This window comes from Erithacus rubecula, assembly GCF_903797595.1.
Source record: "Erithacus rubecula genome assembly, chromosome: 2".
In the NCBI taxonomy this organism is placed as follows: domain Eukaryota; kingdom Metazoa; phylum Chordata; class Aves; order Passeriformes; family Muscicapidae; genus Erithacus; species Erithacus rubecula.
Window position 1 is genome coordinate 61,391,993 of NC_136685.1, and position 19,653 is coordinate 61,411,645.

Below are 19,653 nucleotides of genomic sequence, written 5' to 3' on the forward strand. Positions count from 1 at the left end.
ATTCTAAATTCAGAGAGGACCATTTTAGTCCTCAACAGACATTGGCTCTCAAATGCATGATGGTACCTGTCTTCATACTAAATTTCAGGCACAAAATTGTTTTTATTTGATTTGCCTACATCCCTATAAAGCTGTAAATTTGTGAAAGGTTGAAACCTGGCAAGAGACTAGATACAGGCAGCTGAGTGAAGGCTTGTCTACACTCTACTCCCACATTCATGAGTATTTCTGAAGCCATTTTTAAAATCCATTTAATATCCAAACCTGTGTTCTCTCAAACTTTTGGATTCTATTTTGTCCACTCCTGCCTCAGCTGTGGCAACAGAAATAATGTATATATACAGACTTGGACAACTTGCAGCTAACAGCATAGCATACTAAGGTTGGGCTTCAAATTATATTGGCTTTAATGTAAATATTTCTTTAAATCTTGCATTAAAAAAATCACATATTGCAGTGTTAAAGAACAGGTAAATGATATTTTAAACATTAGGTTAATGATAACTGAATTTGTGGATAGCACGAATGTGGACTACAATGGAAGATACATTCTACTCTAACAAAGTGATTGTTTTGTAAAGACCACCTTACAAAAAAAAAAAAAAAAAAAAAAAAAGTGAGATTGTCCCATATTTCCAACTCAAAACAGCAGCTGAGATGTCTTCACAGTTGGCTGTAGCTTTCAGCAATGTTCAAATTCAATGGCCAAAACAGTGAAAATGTCTCCTGTTCTCACAGAGGCCTGTTGGATATCCCTGATGGAACTCTCTCACAGCCACAGGGATACTGGACTGTCTGTACCATAGGGCAGCTGTTGGCACGATGCTTCAGCTGGCCAGAATGAGAGATAACACAGCCACACCACTAATCTACCAGCAGGCAAATAAGGTATCTGAGGAGAGATTAGGCAAGGTGTCAACTTCTTCAAACTGAATTTTTTGTGGAGTTACTACTTATTCACTGCGCTGCAGCTCATTGCTGTGGATACTCCTGTTTGGTTCTCTGTGAGCTCAATGCCTTGTCAGGCACATCATATCAGAGCAATGTAAATTATTAATTTCTATGATTTAAGCCATTACAGATTTATGAATATTAATTCAGAAAAATGCCGTGGAGTTTTCAGTTCACAAACAGTTCATGCAGCATGAGAGCTGCAATACAATCACAAATTTATTTGAGTAAGTGAGGTCAGTACTTGGATGCAGCCCCACCTGACAAAATCCACCATGGGAGCAAAGGATACTTTGCATCCTCTGGGATTAACTGTGTTTCACACAAACCGGCTTTGATCAAGGGCTGCAGCTGCTTCCAGATGTAAATGCAATAGGGCCCTACCAAAATACCAGGTTGTAGCACGTGTAGCTCAAAGGGAGAGTGCAGGGAGCACAGCAATATCACCTGTGAGCCCACAGACTGCAAACTCTGCCTGCACTGGGCTGGTGTCCTCCCAGGCATGCGGAGGGGATGGCTTGTCTCTGCCTTGCACTCTTTACAGACAGGCTCTGACAGGCCCCTGGCAGTGCCTGTACAGCCTGATCCACACTCAGGGAGTGCCTGTGGGGCTCAGTCACAGCAGAATTCGGGTTTTGTTATCCCAACAAGGCTGCATCCAGATAATACTGTATTTTTCTTTTCCTCTGTACCTGTGCTCCAGAAGGGGAAGAGAGGACAGTGACATTCTTTATTCCTTAGCTTTATAACAGCTATGGGAATTTCTTGAATTGTAAAAAATAAGGCATAATTTTGTTTTTAAGTGGAGTCCTAGAAAGGCAGCTTACAGTCTCCAGATGGCAAGTTTCAGAATTGTCCAGCATGTCATGCAAACAGTTTCCTCTTGTCTCTGCTTTCTCCTGCCATAATGCAAATCCCTTGGAGGATAAGAAGGTGTAAGCACAGCTGCTGGTGGGGATGCAGGAAGGAAAGTGTTAAATGCTGAGGGTAAACATCTCCCGTTTTGTTACCTAGTCAGCAGGGCAGAGAAGATCTCACAGATAAACCCAGCCTCGAAGCTTCTTCCCAGCTCAACTGGTTATTGCTCAGAGCAGCTCTTACTCATCCCAACCTAGGTGGAGCTCCTGTCCTCCCTCCCTCCCTGCCTGCCGTGTCTGTCCCGGCTGAAAAGCTTTTCTCCAGCACTGCTCAGGTGTTCGCAGGCCGGCACGGCCCTTCGGGAGCTGCAGAGGCGCCATCGCCTGTCCCGGCCCGGCACCCCGGCCCGTCCTGCCAGCACTGCCCTGAGCCATGGTGAAGTACGGCCTCGACTACACCCGCTGCAGGTGGATCCTGCCCCTGCTCCTGGGCATCGGAGTCATCTTCGGGATCATCGCCCTGGCGGGCAGGGGCTGGCTGGAGTCGCAGACCTTGCCCTATGTGCAGCAAGCGTCGCTATGGCAGAACTGCCGGAGGCTGGGCGGGGAATGGAGCTGCGAGTCCCTCATGGGCTACGGTAAGCGCCCCGGGGCTGGGGAGCAGGCGCGGGAGGGTCACATTCCCCAGAACACCTTCCCAGGGTCACATTCCCCGGGACACCTTCCCAGGGTCACATCCCCAGGACATCTTCCCAGGGTCACATTCCCCAGAACACCTTCCCAGGGTCACATTCCCCGGGACACCTTCCCAGGGTCACATCCCCAGGACATCTTCCCAGGGTCACATTCCCCAGAACACCTTCCCAGGGTCACATCCCCTGGGACACCTTCCCAGGGTCACATTCCCCGGGACACCTTCCCAGGATCACAGGACACCTTCCCGCAGGTGTCCCGACTCCATCACCCAACACCTGGCACATCTGTATGAGGCCACGGGCAATAGCGACTGTCACTAAATGCACCAAGGCTTTTGACTAACTGGGTGAGGAAATGAAATGCCCTCACATCCCTGTGCAGAATAGAACCTAGACTATTACACAATGCATAAAAACCCACGCATGGTATTGTACTGGTGCAGAAAATAACACGGGATTTTCTTCCTCTCTCAGAAGAAGCTGTAACCTCTTCTCACTAATCACTGCTTTTCAAAACTTAGTGGCTACCGGTGACCAAACATCCAAACGTTGGGTGGGTAAGCCTGGCATTAGTGTGACAAGCAGGTCTGAGTGCCAGAAAAAGGGAGGTAAAAATGGAAGATGGTAGCAAGATATTCCCAGGGAGTGTCAGGCTGCAGAATGCTGCCCTGAAACTGCTCTGGTAGGTGGGTCGTGTGAAAGAGTCTCCTTGTGATTATGAAAGAAAGCTCTAAAAGATGGAAGGGTTTCTTGTTCGTACTAAGATTTGGTGAAGTATGCTATTAAACATGTTGACCCACGTGCAATCTTCTTCTTGAAAAGACAAAAAATACAAGTGTGGGAGAATAGCCCAAGAGTAGGGTCACTCAGCATGTGCTCTGTTTATTTTTAATTTTTCTGTTTATTTTTATTTCTGTTTTCTTTTTTATTTTATGTGTATTTGCTATTGGCCATGGTTTGAAACAAGTAACTCTGAATGAGGGCTGTTAGCTTGAGCTGGAAAGGAAATTTAAGAGTTCTTACAATTTATGCTCATTCAAATTACAAAGAAAAACCTTTTCTCTAGGGCTCAGAATCTCACCTCTTGTTAAAAATAAGAGTAAAAGCACTTGCTGAAGCAATCTCCTAGACCATTTGTTCCAGCACTTCAAAATTGCTCCTGAAGGTTTATTGTATGTCATGAAACCTTACCTTCTATGCACAAAATTCAGCTGCAATGAGTCAATTGCAGCAGGCTCTGTGAGTGTGGAGCTCCAGGCATGACCAGCTCCACTGAGCATCACCATCCAGTGCTGCTCTCAGGGCTCCAGCATCAGCTCTGTGGCTGGACGTAAATCAAGCCAGCAAATTGGCCTCTGCTACATGGCACTTGAGGGAAGGGGAAAGAACATGATGCTTAGTAGAGGGCTTCTCAGTCCTGAGTCTCCTCCTAAGTTTCCTGAAAAGCGAGCCCTCTTCTTGATCTCCAGGTTAGGCCCTGGAGAATGCCACGAATGCCAGCTTTAACTGGACAGAAAACACCCAGATGTTTCACCTTGCTTCTCTTGATAATACAAGAGAAATTTATCCTTACTTCTGGGATCTAGATAGATGTTTGGCTTTTCACTTCCTTCCTTATCCTGCCTCACTCTGTTAGCTTTAAATTCTGCAGCTGTATGCACAGTTTCCCTGGAAACTGGACAGCATCTGCAGACAAACCAGAGAGGCCATCCTCTGTGTGGACTGTACTGCAATGTCTGAGATTATCATGAATCACATCCACATTAAGTCCAGCACTTTTAACACAAACATTGTGAATTTGGTACTCACATGGAGAGCATTATCCAGCAGGTACATTGGGAAGTCCACTGATACTTCTGAAAGCAGTAGAAATGCTGTTCATGAGCTGCATGACTGCATTATGCCCTCAGTAGGTGTGCATCTATCATTTGAACTCTTCAAGGTGATTAAATACCCAGAAAGCCTAAGCAAATCCTCAAAATCCTCCTGGACAAAATTTCCTGAGTATGTCTGGCACAATGGAGTCACCTAGCCAGTGGGAGAATATGTGAAGGCTGTATGAAATAAGGTATGCAAAGGCCAGGTGAGAGTGGGCTATGCTGCCAGGCTTCTGCCTTTGCCAGGTTTTGCTATTAAAATGCAGATCTTCCCCTTCATGGAGGGGGGTGAGTTATCCCAGAAGACCCAGGAGAGGACTGTAGGCCTGACTGTTGTGGCTGCAAACTCATGTCACTGCCCTGATCCTTTCCAGACCTTTCCCTCAGACCCATTCTCTCCAGAGGTGGGATGCACTCAGATCCAATCCTGTTCATTTTATCTTGCTCAGTGATGTAAGGTTGGGATTTTTCTTTTGTGACTCCCACCTTTTCTCATGCAGGGCAAGGGCAGCTGATGCTGCTCTTGGATTCCACCCAAAAGACCAGCCCATGAGAGTATCTCACTCATGAGCATCCAGGTCTTGTGTTGAGCCTGATCGTACATGCCTTAGTGATGAAAGAGAGAGTTTCAGTAATTCTGGGATTACATTTACCTACTGTGCTCCAGAAAGGTCATGGAAAACAAGCATTCAGCATCATGTTCTGTGGGATGTTTAACTTTGTGCCAAGCTAAACACAGTGCTGGTTAAACAACTGGTTAAACAAAGTGTAATTACACGCCTTCCTGAGCACAAAGACGTGATGTAAATGTAAAGGACAGAAATGTTTTCCAGCCTTCCTAAGATGAGATCTCTTCTCCCCGCTCTGTTCCACAGTGTCCATCTTGTTTCTTTTGACCTTTACTCTCAGCTTCCCTGTCTAATCTCGTGCTGGCTGAGAAGGTTCTGAAATTTGGCCCTCCTGCAGGGGTGGTTTCACTGATAGACATGATACATATGTGTATCCCAGCAGCTGCCAGCAAGTATTGTCAACATGACTTGGACAGTGTAGTTATCTTAATCCACTACAGTCATCTTTGTCCTATCATAATTAGATATAATTGCAACATCCTTGCTAGTTGTTAATTATAATGTGCAAATTCAAATCAAATTCTGCACGTGCAATGTTTATAATTCCCCTTGAATCTCGGCTGTTTGACTTAAGATATGTTTATACAGTTGGAAAGCAGAAACCCAACTCACTGAGGATGATTACATTGGAAAGGAAGAAGATTGAATACTTAATTGACTGTATCAGTGGAGTTTGGAGGTTTTGATTTTTTTTTCTTTTTCCTTTTTTTTTTTTTTCTTTGAAAAGGGGGTGGAGTAGCTCCACTGGTGCTCTTATCTTCTGTAAAAGCATCTGCTCACCTGTGGTCTTGCAAAGTTCCTGAGCTCTGTGGAAAGTGAGAATATGAAGAGTTTATACACTCTGTTATCTTCTCTGAGACTTCAGATCATCTACTTTAAACATACAACACTCATGTAGACTTTGTCAAAGACTGTTGCTTTTCAAGCATATTTAGTTCAAATAAATAGAACTTTCTAGGAAAAAGTATCCAGTGCATTAGGGCACTTACTCAGAATGTATGGAATTTGGGATGAGGGACTGTGAGATTCATTGCTCTTGCTCCTCATTGTTCTTGCACTTGAAGAAACAAAGTTCTCAATCTTATGGCATACTTAAACACATACAAAGAGAGATTAAGTCTTTTTTGATAGATAATGAGCAATATGGAATGTATCTCTGTGAGACATGGCTGAGCTTACAAAGAAAATGCACAGGTTAAAGCCCATCATGATGCTGGCACAGCACTCCTTTGTTTTTCCTGTTCTTTGTCTATATTACCTGTCTTGAACAAGGTGTGTCTTGCAGACCTGAGACACTTCTTCAGTACATAATTTATTCCACTGCAGGCTTTGAAGATGTTTAAGCATGTGTAGGTAAATACATAATAAACATGAATAATGTGGGGGGAAACAACTGATTTTATTAGTCTGAATGTGATGCACAAAGGGTGAAAAACTGGTGACTACACTTGTCCTGTCTTATCTTCCACCTAGATTTGCAGTTCTTCCATTTGCAGCTTCTGCCATCAAAACAACTGAATTTTTAAAGCTCTAAATGTATGTTGAAGAGATCATCTCATTTGCATAGTGCAAACAGAGATCTTGGGGGGAAAAATCAGGAAAAGTCATTTCCATATGGAAAGTGGAACTCACATCTTCAGTTATTTTCACATTGTAATATTCTATCATAGCTTTTTCCTGGGCTGTGTGGAGAGGTTTGTGGCTGTGGAGATTAGTGGAGGGTTGAATGATTTTGCCATCTGGAAAGGACACCTTTGTACAGCTTGTCTTCCAGGCAAATAGTGGGCAACTACGTTCTAGGTGTCCAGTTTTATTTTGGTCTATGAATATGAATGCAACACTACAAGATAAGAAGGTTAGTATAGCATGATTATAATGAACAAAAACTACTTCAAATATGACAGCAGATAAGTATGGCTACAGGACAAGTGAAAGAAGGAAATGTTGTGAAATAATATCCTTTTAAGAAAATAAATATTCTGCATTTCCTTTGATGACTAGATTCCCCCCCCCTGCCTCTGTCTGTTTCAGGGCTTTTGTTTCTGGGGAATCTTTTGTTACAGTGAAACACCATTTATGATCCTGGAGGAAGAGCAAAATGGAAATCACTTACTAAAAAACCCCTAGTAAGGATACAACATCAAGGTTACACAGTGTGGTTGGGGTCAGTTTCCAAAGTCCCTCTCTGGATATTACACCTACCACTGGCCTTGCACTGCTGGCCGCACAGCTCTCCCTCTGGAAAATTACCTTCTACCACCACTCATCACACCCGGGGCACAGGACAGACCAGGCACCAAATTTTCCCATTGCTAAACTCCCTACTTAAAACTCTTTCTCCTTTCCCCACATTCCCATCACATCTTGCAGCCAGCACCAAATTCCAGCATGGGGAAGCCTTTACTTGCCCCCAGATAAAGCAAGCACCCTGAGCAGAGTGACACAAGGATATTTCCAGAGGGACAGGGTGGGATGCAGCAGATGGAGGACAAACGATGTCCCAGTGGCTCCCTGGCATTTGAGGATGTCTGTACATCAAAACAGAAATGAAGTGAACAAGTAACTGTGCTTTTGAAGTAGGGACCAGCTCAAGTCACTGGAACTTTACTGCCGATTTTTCCTGAAGTCAAGATTCTGCACTTAACAGCTTTCAGAATTTGGTAAAATCCAAGTAGATTTGCAGAAGTGTCTTTGCAGCTGGGGAAGAGGCTGGGGAGGTTTCTGACCAGTTCAAGGAAGCCCATGGGAGAGCCCAAGGTGGAGCCCAGCTCTGCTCTGTGCATGGACTGGATTTAAGGGCAAACCTCTGACACAGGGTGAACTGAAAACGAAAGGCTGCTGCTGTTCCTGCTGTACTGTAGCTTAAAATGGTTATGTTCATATTAAGTGATTGTCTGTAGTTTTAATGACAGTCTGTAGAGAAGCATATAATTTCCTAAGACATCATTCTCCTTAAAGTGTAATTTTACCTGGGACTAACCAGTGAGAAATGAGATTACAAGATCAGTTACTGAATAACGTAGAATACTCAATAATTATACAAAGCTTAGAATGAGAAAAAATACATCTCAAATGTGTAGCTAATGAAAAAATCACAACAGTGTTTGTAAGGAATGATGCAAGAAGGAAAGAAAAAATTTGATTTTTCCCCAGCTTATAAGAGACAATCCATTGTTTCTAAATAGGTATAAGAGAAAGGAATCAAGGCCAGAGCATTTAATTGCCATGGCAATTTTTATTCCTTATCTGGAATTGCTAGCATGCTTTCCCTTTTACTTTAAGAGTTTGTACTTATATAGTTTCAGTGGCAGATGAATTTAATCAGATTCTTTTCTAAATAATAGCAATGCTCTTGAGCAATTAAATCTCCAGAGAGCAATTGCACATGTAATCCCACTGTTTATTATCCAGCCTTCCCTTAATAATTATGGTTAGATTATGTGGAAAAATAGTAGTCATGGGAAACATTCTCATCTGCCTAGCAGGAGACATGAACTGCCGGTGCTGAGGATTTTGAGAAGATCCTCAACACTTTGCATTTTCAGGTGCTGAAGTACTGGAGAGAGGATTTCTTTCTCTTACACAGGAGGCATCTCTGCTGACAGAATGTGGAAACTTGTGGCCAAACTCTCAATCCTCTTCACCTCATCTGTTCCTCTAGTTTATTGAGGTAATCTGATTCAGCATGGCTATAACATCTCCATAATGTATATATACACATAACATATAATAAAATCTCCATAGTCTGAACAGTGATAAGGGCTGCAAGATGCATTTCAAATTCCACTGTAGGTTTAGACAGATTATTTAAGTGGGAAGGTGTTACACAGCAAAAGAAACAAAACTCTCAGAACATTTTTTCATATTTCTGTATCGCTTCTCACTGGCAGTTTGTGCTGTTCTGAGACACCTCAAACACACTGACTCAGCAAGCATTAAAATGCCATATTTCTACTTTGTTATGTACCACTACAAAACAACTCACTGCTCAGAAATTCCCAGGAACTAAAAGTACCTTGTGGAGTGCTGACACTATTCTGTGTTCCAGTGGTATCTGGCTTCCTTCTACTAGTACTGAAATACACTTCACTTCAGTCCTGCTGAATGACTAATCTGAAATTGAATACATCTAATGTCACCTACTGTGCTGACATATGCATGCTGTGCCCAAATCAGGTCCCAAAAAATAGGAAGTCTCTGTGTAGTTCATTTAAAAACCTCATCAGCAGTAAGCAGTGAGGGACAATTTCTTGATTTCAGATTTCAAGATGCATTGTAAAAGCTGTTTCATTAACAAGAAGAGTAAATAAATTCAATATATTTTTATGAGCACAAAGCATGACTTCTGATTATATGCTGGAGTTTTATTTTGCAAATAGTAAAATTTTGCTTCTACCAGAAAATCAGATCCAGGTTCACAGCTGCTGTCTGTTAGTGGGAAATTCCCTTGTGCAAAACGTGATTTTCATCAAGGTTTAAGAACAAAGTTTGCTCACAGCATGAAAACTGCAGATCAAGAGTGACAACCATTCTTGGTGCTCATGAAAATAAGATGTAAATTCAGTGTTCATCAGTCCCAAAAGGCTCTGGGATTATAAAAGTTGAAAAGAATTTTTTGCAAAGGTTCCACTCTACTGTTTTGATTAAAAGTCCTAGTTCATAGCCTGTGTTATGATGGAAATTGATGCTGTTTAATTCACATTAAGTATTTCAACCCACTCAGGGGTAATTAGGGAGCTGGTACATCTTGCTATTCTTATTAACTGAGCTTATGTAAATGAACTGATTAATCAATACCTTACCTGTTTTATTTACCTGAACCTCCCAAACCCCATGTACACATCCAAGTATAAGTAGTCCTCCTTTAATTTAAAATAAACAGGACAAAAATAGAAGGAAAAATTTTATAACATTGAAGTGTATGAGGCTGAGCTTTAATCCTGAGATTTTCTGTGTGTGCAACTGCTTCTGAAGATAATGTGAGATAGGGGTACTCCCTGACTCTCTCATGAGCAAACCTTTAATTTTGAGGCACTGTGTGTGCATTATATTTAATAGCTAATTTACTCCCTTGGTGCTCCCTTTGATGATGGCTCTACACCCTCTGCCCCTTCTGCCTTCCCAGCATTAAGTAAGCATGGGGGACCAGCCCTCATTAATCCAAGATTTGCAGAAGCCAGCTTCTAAATCAAGCTTGTACATGCCTGAGCTTATGATGAGATGAATTTGAACCACTCCCTCAAGACGTAGCTGCTCCTCCCCTCAAATTCAAGTCAGAATAGCTTCTAAGTTTAATTGCTTTCCTCAGTAAGAAAGGAGGGTTGCAGATTACATAAAGGTTTTGCCTGTGTTTGTTTGTGGGTGAAGTCAGTGGGGAGGAATTAATAGGCTTTTTCTTTAAAGGAATTGAAGCCCACCAAGCCACACTGAACTATCACTTTAACATGCAGCTATGGACAAAACACTGCCTTCTGCTAATATATGCTGAGTTTTATTGATAGAAAACTATCAGAGCCTATTTTTCTCAGAGTTGTAATTTATAATCATTATTATGGGGTAATTGTCCTTAAATCATATTTTTTTTCTCATTTATATGGGACGTGTTACTAACCATTGAGAAATTTTGCCAATGACATTATCCTAGTATGAACCCAAATAGGCCATTCTCTGTTTCCATGCTTGTCTTTTAAATGGTGGCAAGCTAAAAGCTGGTTCTGGCTCACACAAAAATTACCTTTATGAGATAATATTCTGTTATTAAACAAGAAATCAATATTAACAGCCAATGAACTCTAAAAAAGCAATGCTGGAGGTAAAAGAAGAGAGTTATCAAAGAAGATGCCATATAGAAAGACTAAAAATTCTGTATTCTGCTGCAAAAGATATAAATTCACACAAAAAAATCCAAAGAAAAACCTCCAGTATTGACTACTCATACAAAAGATATATAGAGAATGAAGTTCTTTTAAGAATGATCCAGATACAATGGGGAAACTCAGAAAACAGTACATATCCAATCATACCTTTGATATTATTTTTCTTGTTTTATTCAGTTCATGAATTATCCATGAGTAATATGTGATTTTTTTCTCATTTGTACAAACTTCCTTTGAAATATTTTCAGTCAATGGCTTTCAGTCTACATGTGCAGTTTATTCATAAGAAGCTGCTTTTGATAGTTTCTGATTTGTATGTATTTCTTGCCTGTATGCAAATATGTGTGTAGTGGTATTTCAATGCCAGCTCATGTGGTCAGCAAACAATTGCAGAGATTGCAGTGTGTATTGTTTCCAGAAAGAGCACAGAAATTCCCCATGGATGGCATGTTGCAGGGTCAGTATTTCCAGAAGACAGGGTTTTCACTGTGTTGCAGAGGTAACACAGGAAATCCAGAGTCCTGATGACAGTGGGGTGCATGACCAGCAGCTTGTAACCCCTCAGCTGGTAGAGATGTGGGCTGATGGGCCTGATGGACCACCTTTAGAGTCATGCTAAGGGAACATGAGTTCTGCAGCAAACATGTGCACTTTCACACAGAAACTCCCTTGAGGATAGCAAACCAAAGGGAAATGGGTAAAAGCTGGCCAAAGCAGTTCCTTTTCAAAGTGAACATGTGCTCTGCAGTGTTCGCCACACCCTGACAAAGAACGCCAGGTTGAGAAACTCCAGTGAGTTCAGCTTTGTTTCCAAAATAATACTCTTTCCCTTTAATCAGGGAGATGTTAAACAGGTTGAGCTCTGCAAACTCAGCCTAGAAACATTCTCATTACATACAACACAGATTTGAATTGCTACCACTGCAGATTTTAGTTCTCCTAAGAAACTCTCTGCAGCTAGAACTGCAGGGTTTATGTTTCTTTCCCTAGGTGGTATGGAGGATAGCAGAGCAAAATATTAGTCTGTTACATTTTCTTTCACCCCTCCCTGGTTCTTGTGAGTTAAAGCTACCCTTCCTCAAATCTCTGAACAATTCACTGTGGTGTGAAAATGATCAGTCAGCAAGAGCCTCTAGATAACTGTTGGTGTCTTTGAGCTGGCAATAAATATTTTTGTCTTTTCTTTCCAATAATAGTTCTGTATTTAGCTTCAAGCCAAGATGAAAATTTGGAGAAGTATATTCTTATTGATTATACAAGAAGCAGTACTTCTGAACTCTCTTGGTTTAGCTTTCAGAAAATATCACCCAAGGAAAGACTAAGCAGTTTATGTGGTGTGGGAGTACCAGATCAAGAAAAATATGAGAGTACTTAGGGAATGTTTTCCCATGTTTTGAAACACATACACCAGGAACATAGGCATTAGTATTTGTCATGGAGGAAGTAGAGATCATATGCTATTTCAAGACACAACAGCCCTTTTTTTGAAGGCATCATTTGAAGCATGAAAGATGGCAGGCTGAGGAAATATTAGGTTTGGTGGTTCAAAGTTTTGGCTGAACTTACTTCCGAGAAAGAAAGTTTGTTTCTTCTTGTGTGACGCACAAACAGTGTTTACACTTTCATAAACTGTAAAATGTGTGAGGGAGTAAAATCAGGAAGGCAGGAAACTGGAGATATTCTTAGTCCTGGATGTCTAATTAAGTCCATCAGCTTCCCTATGGCTGCAGCCAGATATAGGATAAACAGAATGTGTTTATATGGTGCAATACAAGAAGTAGTCATGCTGCCTCCAAACTAGTTAGTTTTAATAGCAGAGTAATAAATCTGCATTATTATTGAATTCTGTCTCAACTAATACTGTAGCTCATAAGATATGAGCTCTGTCCTAGCATGGAGGGCTCTTTCTAGTCCCTAAATTAGCTCAGGGGTCTTCCCAAACAGCAAGGAGTTATAGAGTCAGGCACTGATTTTCCTTTTCAAGTAGTCACATATTGCTGTATTCATTTTGGATAGCCCAGACTCTCACAAATCATTGTATGTCTGTTTGGGATAGCAGTGTCCTGTTTAAGATCAAATTGCTCAGAAAATTGTCATTTAGAAGGAGTTTTGAAGAGAGGCTGGTGTGTAGCTGCCCACAAGCCCTTCCATAGTGTTCACTGGTGTTCTTTCAGCTGATGGAGGGGCTGAAAGGGACTGGCACCAAAGCATTACAGGATGCTGCTGGTATTCAAGGACACTTTTGTATAAACATAAGTGTTTTTTTCTTTTTGTATAAAGCACATTTTAACTCTCAAACAGCCAAAATACCACTGCCATTTTTGGGCCTGAGAAAATAGATCTCAAAAACTCCCAAATATTTTTATAAACTTGGTTTGATATCCTTTAACCTGCTTCTCCATTTATTTCAATTTTTGATTTGGTGACAGGTGGACTGACCCCTTTCATTTTTTAATTGCCCTCATATTGCAGTCAAGAATACACTGAATTGGTGTTGTGCCTGTGATGATTCTTTGGCCTGAGGTTCAAAGCTTAGCAGATAAAATAATTTATTCATATTTTTACTAAATGTTAAAGACAAAAACCCCCACAACATTGGAAGATAAGAAAATGTTTGGAACCAAATTCACCACTTGTCAGCGTTGTTTTTTTTTTTTTACCAATTTAATTCTAATTCTTCTAATTCTGCCATTTTTAAGATATTCTAAGTCTTAGTTGTATTCATAAAGAGCTAAGCTACTCTAGTACTCCTTGCTGGCACAAGATAAAATAAGCATCTCAAATACAGAAACAGTTGCAATTATTGTTGCACAAAGCCTTTGTTACCTTTTACTCTAGAAAGGTGTTTACACACTGTGATCCTGGACTACTGATAGCTGCTGATTTTTGTAAAGCACAGATGAACTCAGAATACTTAAAAAAAAAACCCTGTAGAGACTCACTCTTCCATAGGCTCTACTGCCTTGGAGCTGTGTATTGTTTTTCTTCCAATGCTGAGGATTTTTTTTTTCTCTTTTGTAGAACTGAGAGACACAGAATTGGCTGTTAGGTGATTGAGCAATGCCTCCAAATGGTGCAAGCATCCTGCAACAAGCATGTTCCTTCTTGCCCATAGCCAGAGCCCGGCAGGCTGGGCGTGCACCCCATCTGGTTCCATGCAGTCACAGCATTTGGAACACCACTTCAGGAAAACACCTGTGTGAGCCTGGCACAGGAGGGAGGTGCTGGCACGGGCAAGGTGCCAGGCACAGCTCCCCGAGCCCCCAGTCCAGGTGCTGCTCCCACCCCAGGGCTTGGTGCTCCACCATCAGCTGCTCTTGGAAAGCAAGGATGAGATTTGGCAGAGGGGGAGGTGGAATCCCCAGGACTCCTGGTGTCTCTGAACTTGCTGGACAGGCAGCTGTGCTCTGAGTCTGCTCCTTTGCCTAAGAATTTTGTATCTAACCACAAGTATTTGTGCACCTAAGAAAAAACATCACCTCTAGATGTTCTTGTCATTTCACTCTTTTGCCAGATGTATCCAGAACTCTTGTATCCAAGAGCAGTGAGGTCACCATGGCTGACAAACCTCTCTTATGGCTGCTTTTCTTGCTGTTTTAAAGGGGTAAACAGAGAGACTGGGAATAGGAACTTCTTCAGTGGGTTATATTGAGCAGTATAAGAAATTCCTCTTCTTGACAGTTTCTTCTGATACTCTGTCTGAGGTGCTGTCCCTTCTTGCTGTGTCTCCACACTGCAAACTCTACCTCTGAGCACCCTGTAAATTCCTAGAGAGAAGAGTTTGAGCTAAAAATGGGCTAGAAAACAAGATGTAAGAACCTTTTTTGCTGTCCCTTTCAGCCTTCTCAAGCAGCTGTCTGTTTAGTGGGAAAACAATCCAGTTGAAAAGCCCTGTAAGCAGACAGAAACATTGTAGAATAAAAAAGAAAATGGACGTGGTTTAAAACTGAAGATACAGTGTGATAGAATGGAGCAGGAATCATAAACCAGGGAGAATGTTGAGAAGCAAACAAAAAGGAAATTGGTTTTAATGGACTGAGGGGTAGAAGAGGATTGTTGGAAAACCTTGATTCATTTTTCTTGCCTAATAGTAGTGGTGGTGTGGGCCCTGGGGAAAGACAGATTGAGCACCAAGTTGTCACTCACTGGGGACAGTTGCTTTCATGCTTACCTGATTCTGATCCAGGGAAAGGCAGGACACTTTGCATTTTATTACTTCCATGCTTAAAGCAAACAAATTGATAGGCTACTTACTAAATTTCAGAGGGAACTTTTACTGAGCAGCATGCACTGCATTTAAGTTGAATTGTAATTATTGTCAGGGTTGTTTGGGCAGCGATAATTTTTTGGCACTGCTGTTGCATATATTTGGTTAGAAGCCAACCCTTGACAAAGGCATGGTGGCTGGATGGGGGGGATGAAGTCTGTAGGTGCCTAGCAGACTTCAATTGCTTACTTAATTTACTACACAATTTAAAATGTGTCAAAGTGGCTTTTTTACATCCAGAAGAAGAGACACTTTGATGTCTTTGAGCAGCAGTTGCTCCTCAAGTCTTGAAATATTAAATAAATATTATTTTTCCAGTTGTTATACTAATACAATATGCTTTGCTTTAACATGTTATAACATAAAATTTTGTAATTTGAAAATTAAAGAATTAATATCTGGAATAAGCTTTCTGAATTGAAATGGTTCTAAATTTGGACCAAATTCAGAGATCCAATTTCCCTATAAAAGAGATTCCAAATCCTTAGTTCCATTTAGGACACAGAGTTAAACTAAGGCTGAAAGATAGAAATCACTAAATTTTGACATTTATGGACTATTTCCATACCTTTATGTAAAGCAGTAGTGCTTTTATAAACAGTTTGCTTCAAAGAAAGATTTGTATTAGTTCCAAGGACAGTTGAATTCTCCTTGTCTGTGCAAAAAGGAAGCTGGTTTTGTGGCATCTGCTGAGGTAATATTTGCTATTGAAGGACAGTACCCACTTTTACATCATTAAAGCCACTTCTATCTTAATTCTTAATTGTTAAAATTAAACAGGAAGCTCACACCCAAAGCCCTATTTCATTCTGCATGAGAAGACAAAGCCAGAATTTTTAGGCACTCTGCACTTAGTGCATGATTTCTTGTGGAACTGAAATGTTCAACTACAAGAGGAGAAAAAGGTCCCATGATTTCTTTCTTGGGAGATAATCCTCTTTTCGCAGGTTTTAAAATTAACCTTTAATTATCAGGCAGAGAAAACCAGCCTTTGTTTTTGTTTTTGTTCCCTTCTAATGTATCTCTGTCTGATTTCAGCCTGGGGAAGAGCTGCTGCTGCCACGTACCTGGTTGGGTTTCTGCTCCTTGTCATCTGCTTTGCTCTGGCCATCATAGCATTTGCCATTGACACGCTGCGGTTCAACTTCATCCGTGGCATCGGAGGCTTGCTCTTCGTGGCTGGTAAGGCAGCAGGTGGAGTCAAGCTTAGTCTGTGCAGACATATCCATACTAGAACTGATATCTTCCTCAGCTGATTCTGTACCTGAGTTGCTGCCTGTGTGCAGCTGAGCACTCTGAAAAATCAAAGTCTGTCATGGCACTGGATCAATTTTCAGATCCTCCAAAACATGGATGGCTTTAGCTACAGGGATTATGGAGAAAGGCAGTGGTGCTGTGTCTTAATTTTTTTTTATTTTCTCCTGTTTCTTCAGCTGTGTTCTCCATCATGGGCCTGGTCATTTATCCAGTAAAGTTCTCATCTGAAATTGAAATGACAGGAATCAATATGTTCAGCTGGGCCTATGGCTTTGGATGGACCACTGCCATTATGGAAATATGCTTGGGATTCTTCTTCTGCTGCCTTCCTCTCTATGAAGATCAGATCTTGGGTAATGTCAAGCCCACATATTTTTACTCTTCCCCATAAGCACCAGGAAAAATATGTTCATATTCCAGAGATACCTGACAGACTAGTTACATTTTTCAAAATATTGTCATCAGATGTTAGGAGAAAAGGCTGGAAACTTTGGCACTGGCATCTGAAATAAAGTTAGCTACTCTATTTTGGATCTTCATATCTGATGTGGGTTGGTTGAATAAAGCACAAATGTTAAAACCCCTTGGTTTTCCTCATTGATTCCCATGAATGGGGTTTATGAGGATTCCATTGCATTTTAAACACATTCACAATTGTAATTAAATTCAGAAATATTCACTAAACTAGCAATAAACAGAACAACATGTATCATCTTCCTGAAGGAAAGCAACCAAAAAAAGAGCCATTTTGTATGTATCATTTTTAACCTGAAGATTTTGCATAATTTTCAAAATATCAAATACATTTACCTACTGACCACCTAAGTAGTAAATTAGTCAGCCAGCACTCCGTAGCTTTGCTTCTATTTTTTATTCATTCACTTAAGCCATAAGGAGAGAGTAAAGAAGGGATTAAAGCTTCCTACCAGAGCCAGCATCTTGAGTTTTCCTCATTCATGTGGAATGTACTTATTTCTAAATATTTCAAGAGTAGGCAAGGAATACCAGTAAAGCCTTAAGAATCCTGGTGTGCCATTACTAGTTCCAGTACAGTGGGTAGAGGCAGAGCAGATTTCAAGCCACCCCTGCAACCTGCAGATCTGGTTTGATAAAGCTCCTGGTGTGACTTTCTTCTTGGGTGTCCTGAGATTTTTTTTCTGCTTTATCAAAACCTATGAGTTTAAAATGCTCTGTTATACTGGTCCAGCTTTTTTATCCAGTGTAGAAAGGTCAGATATGATTTTCCTGCACCTCGGGAGTTGAGCTGGAGCAGTGTGAGTGTAAATATCATACAGTTGCTAAAAGATCCCTTTTGTTCTTAAGTATTTTAAAAGTGGAAAGTGTATACTGTCATATGTAACTGTAAAATGCATAAATTCCCATTACCATCTCATACTAAAGCTCTCATAGAGAAAATCACATCATAAAACATCTTCCAGAATTCTATACTCCACAGTGCCTCAAGCCTCAATAAACTGCAGGCAATGGAGTAAACTCAAGACTCTGCTGGTTTCTGCCTTGTTAAACCTAAATTTATAACATTCCATTTATTCTCTTAAGTGAAAAAAAATTGGATATGTGATATGGAAACGGAGTCTCATCTAAATCCTGAACTACTGTGGTTTATTGGTTTGTAGCACATCTGCAATTTTGTAACTATATGTACCATGAAAAGCCCTGCCAAGCGTTTTTTGTTTCAACCAATTAGAGGTGGAAAAAATTTTAGTTAAAACCTCTTGGTAGCTAAAATTAATAAAGGCACAGGGCTTCACCTGTGTTGTTTGAAGTTTTTTGCTTGCCTGCTTGGTTGGTTGTGTTTTTTAAGCAATTAACTCCATTCATTTTTATGGCATGTCTCCTAACTTTGATCAATAAGAGTGAGAGATGGGGAGAGTATAAACAATAAGGAGAGTATATGCAACAAGGAATAATTAGACAAGAACATGTAAATACTTTTAAAAAATATTTCCTAGCTGGAAAAAAAAGTGAAATACAGTTAAGAATACAGTTTGTATAAAATGACTTGCAATTATTTGTGTAATATTATCCATTCAGGAGAAAAAACTTATCATTAATATTTTCATTATGCTTATTACACCTAATAAAAGATGGTATCTATGTATTGTTTCAAAAATGAGTCTTAACTTTTGTTCTCAATTGAGAGTGGGGACTTGTGGAAACCCCCAAAGCCTCCTCTTCTCAGGCACCACCTTGGAGTACCTGAGTATGCTGGATGAAATTTGACATCCAGCATCACAACTGCAGCTTGTGTTATTCTTCAGCCCTATGCTAGCTGTCTCCCAAGGCCTTGCTCACAAGCACATGAGAACAGTGGACACTTATGGATGGTCCCTTTGCTCATGGGTTTATGGTGTTGGGTGCCTACACACACGACTCTGTGCCACGATGTGCTGCAGCTCATTTTGGCACGGACGGTAACGCACTTCACCACACAGGAAACCAGCACGGTCCTGCTCAGAGCTTTTGCTCCAACAGGTGTGGCAAATCCCCTGAGGAAGTTAAAGAAAACTTAAGCAACTACTGTTCATATCTAGTTTTTTTTGCAATAGCTGGACACTGACAAAATACCTGGAGCTGGGGAAAGGTGCACAAAGCAAGGTTTAGGATTGTGACTCCAACCTTGATGAGATGGCAGAGCTTAATTAAAAAGCAAAGAAAATCACCAGTGACCATCCCCCTTCCTCTCTCCTCTCCCTTGATGATTTTCGCAGTTTCACCACCTCCTCTCTTCCCTTTTCCTCTTCCTCCTCCTCCCTAAATGTGTCTCACCCATGACAGGGCTGGTGACTCTGCAGGACCAGCCCCAGTCCCCATTTCCCACTCCCGCTTTTCATTCCTGGGAAAGAGGAGGAACCAAGAAACTTGCTGACCCCAGCATAACATCAGGGGTTGTAGCCTGGCTCCCTGTCTCAGGTCCTCACTGGAAAGGCTTTCCCTTAAAGAACAAGGTGGGTGGGTATCCAACAAACAGAAGTACCACAGGTATTACTACTCAAGTGAAATCCTGCCTTTAGGGTAGTTTACTTCCAGTCATGCCAGGCCAGTTCAACACAGATTCCTAGAAAAACACATCCTAAATCCTGCAGCAGAAAAACAGCAAGAGGAAGGATAAAACTGTTTTACAGATGCCAGTGTTGTTTCCTGTGACTTCTGCAACAGGGGAGCATGCCAAATATAATCACTTCTGACAGAAAAGGAAGCTGAATCCAGGAGCCAAGGATGT

The 19,653-nt window shown here is 41.1% G+C and overlaps 1 protein-coding gene across 1 annotated transcript; it reads left to right on the forward strand.

Moving 5' to 3' along the window:
- The first annotated feature begins 1,299 nt into the window (after window positions 1-1,299).
- LOC306798842 (p53 apoptosis effector related to PMP-22-like) lies at window positions 1,300-18,529 on the forward strand. Its single transcript, XM_079299165.1, has 3 exons — window positions 1,300-2,446; window positions 16,191-16,334; window positions 16,586-18,529. The coding sequence occupies exons 1-3, from the start codon at window positions 2,242-2,244 to the stop codon at window positions 16,798-16,800; spliced, it is 564 nt and encodes a 187-aa protein (XP_079155291.1). The 5' UTR covers window positions 1,300-2,241; the 3' UTR covers window positions 16,801-18,529.
- Window positions 18,530-19,653: the final 1,124 nt, after the last annotated feature.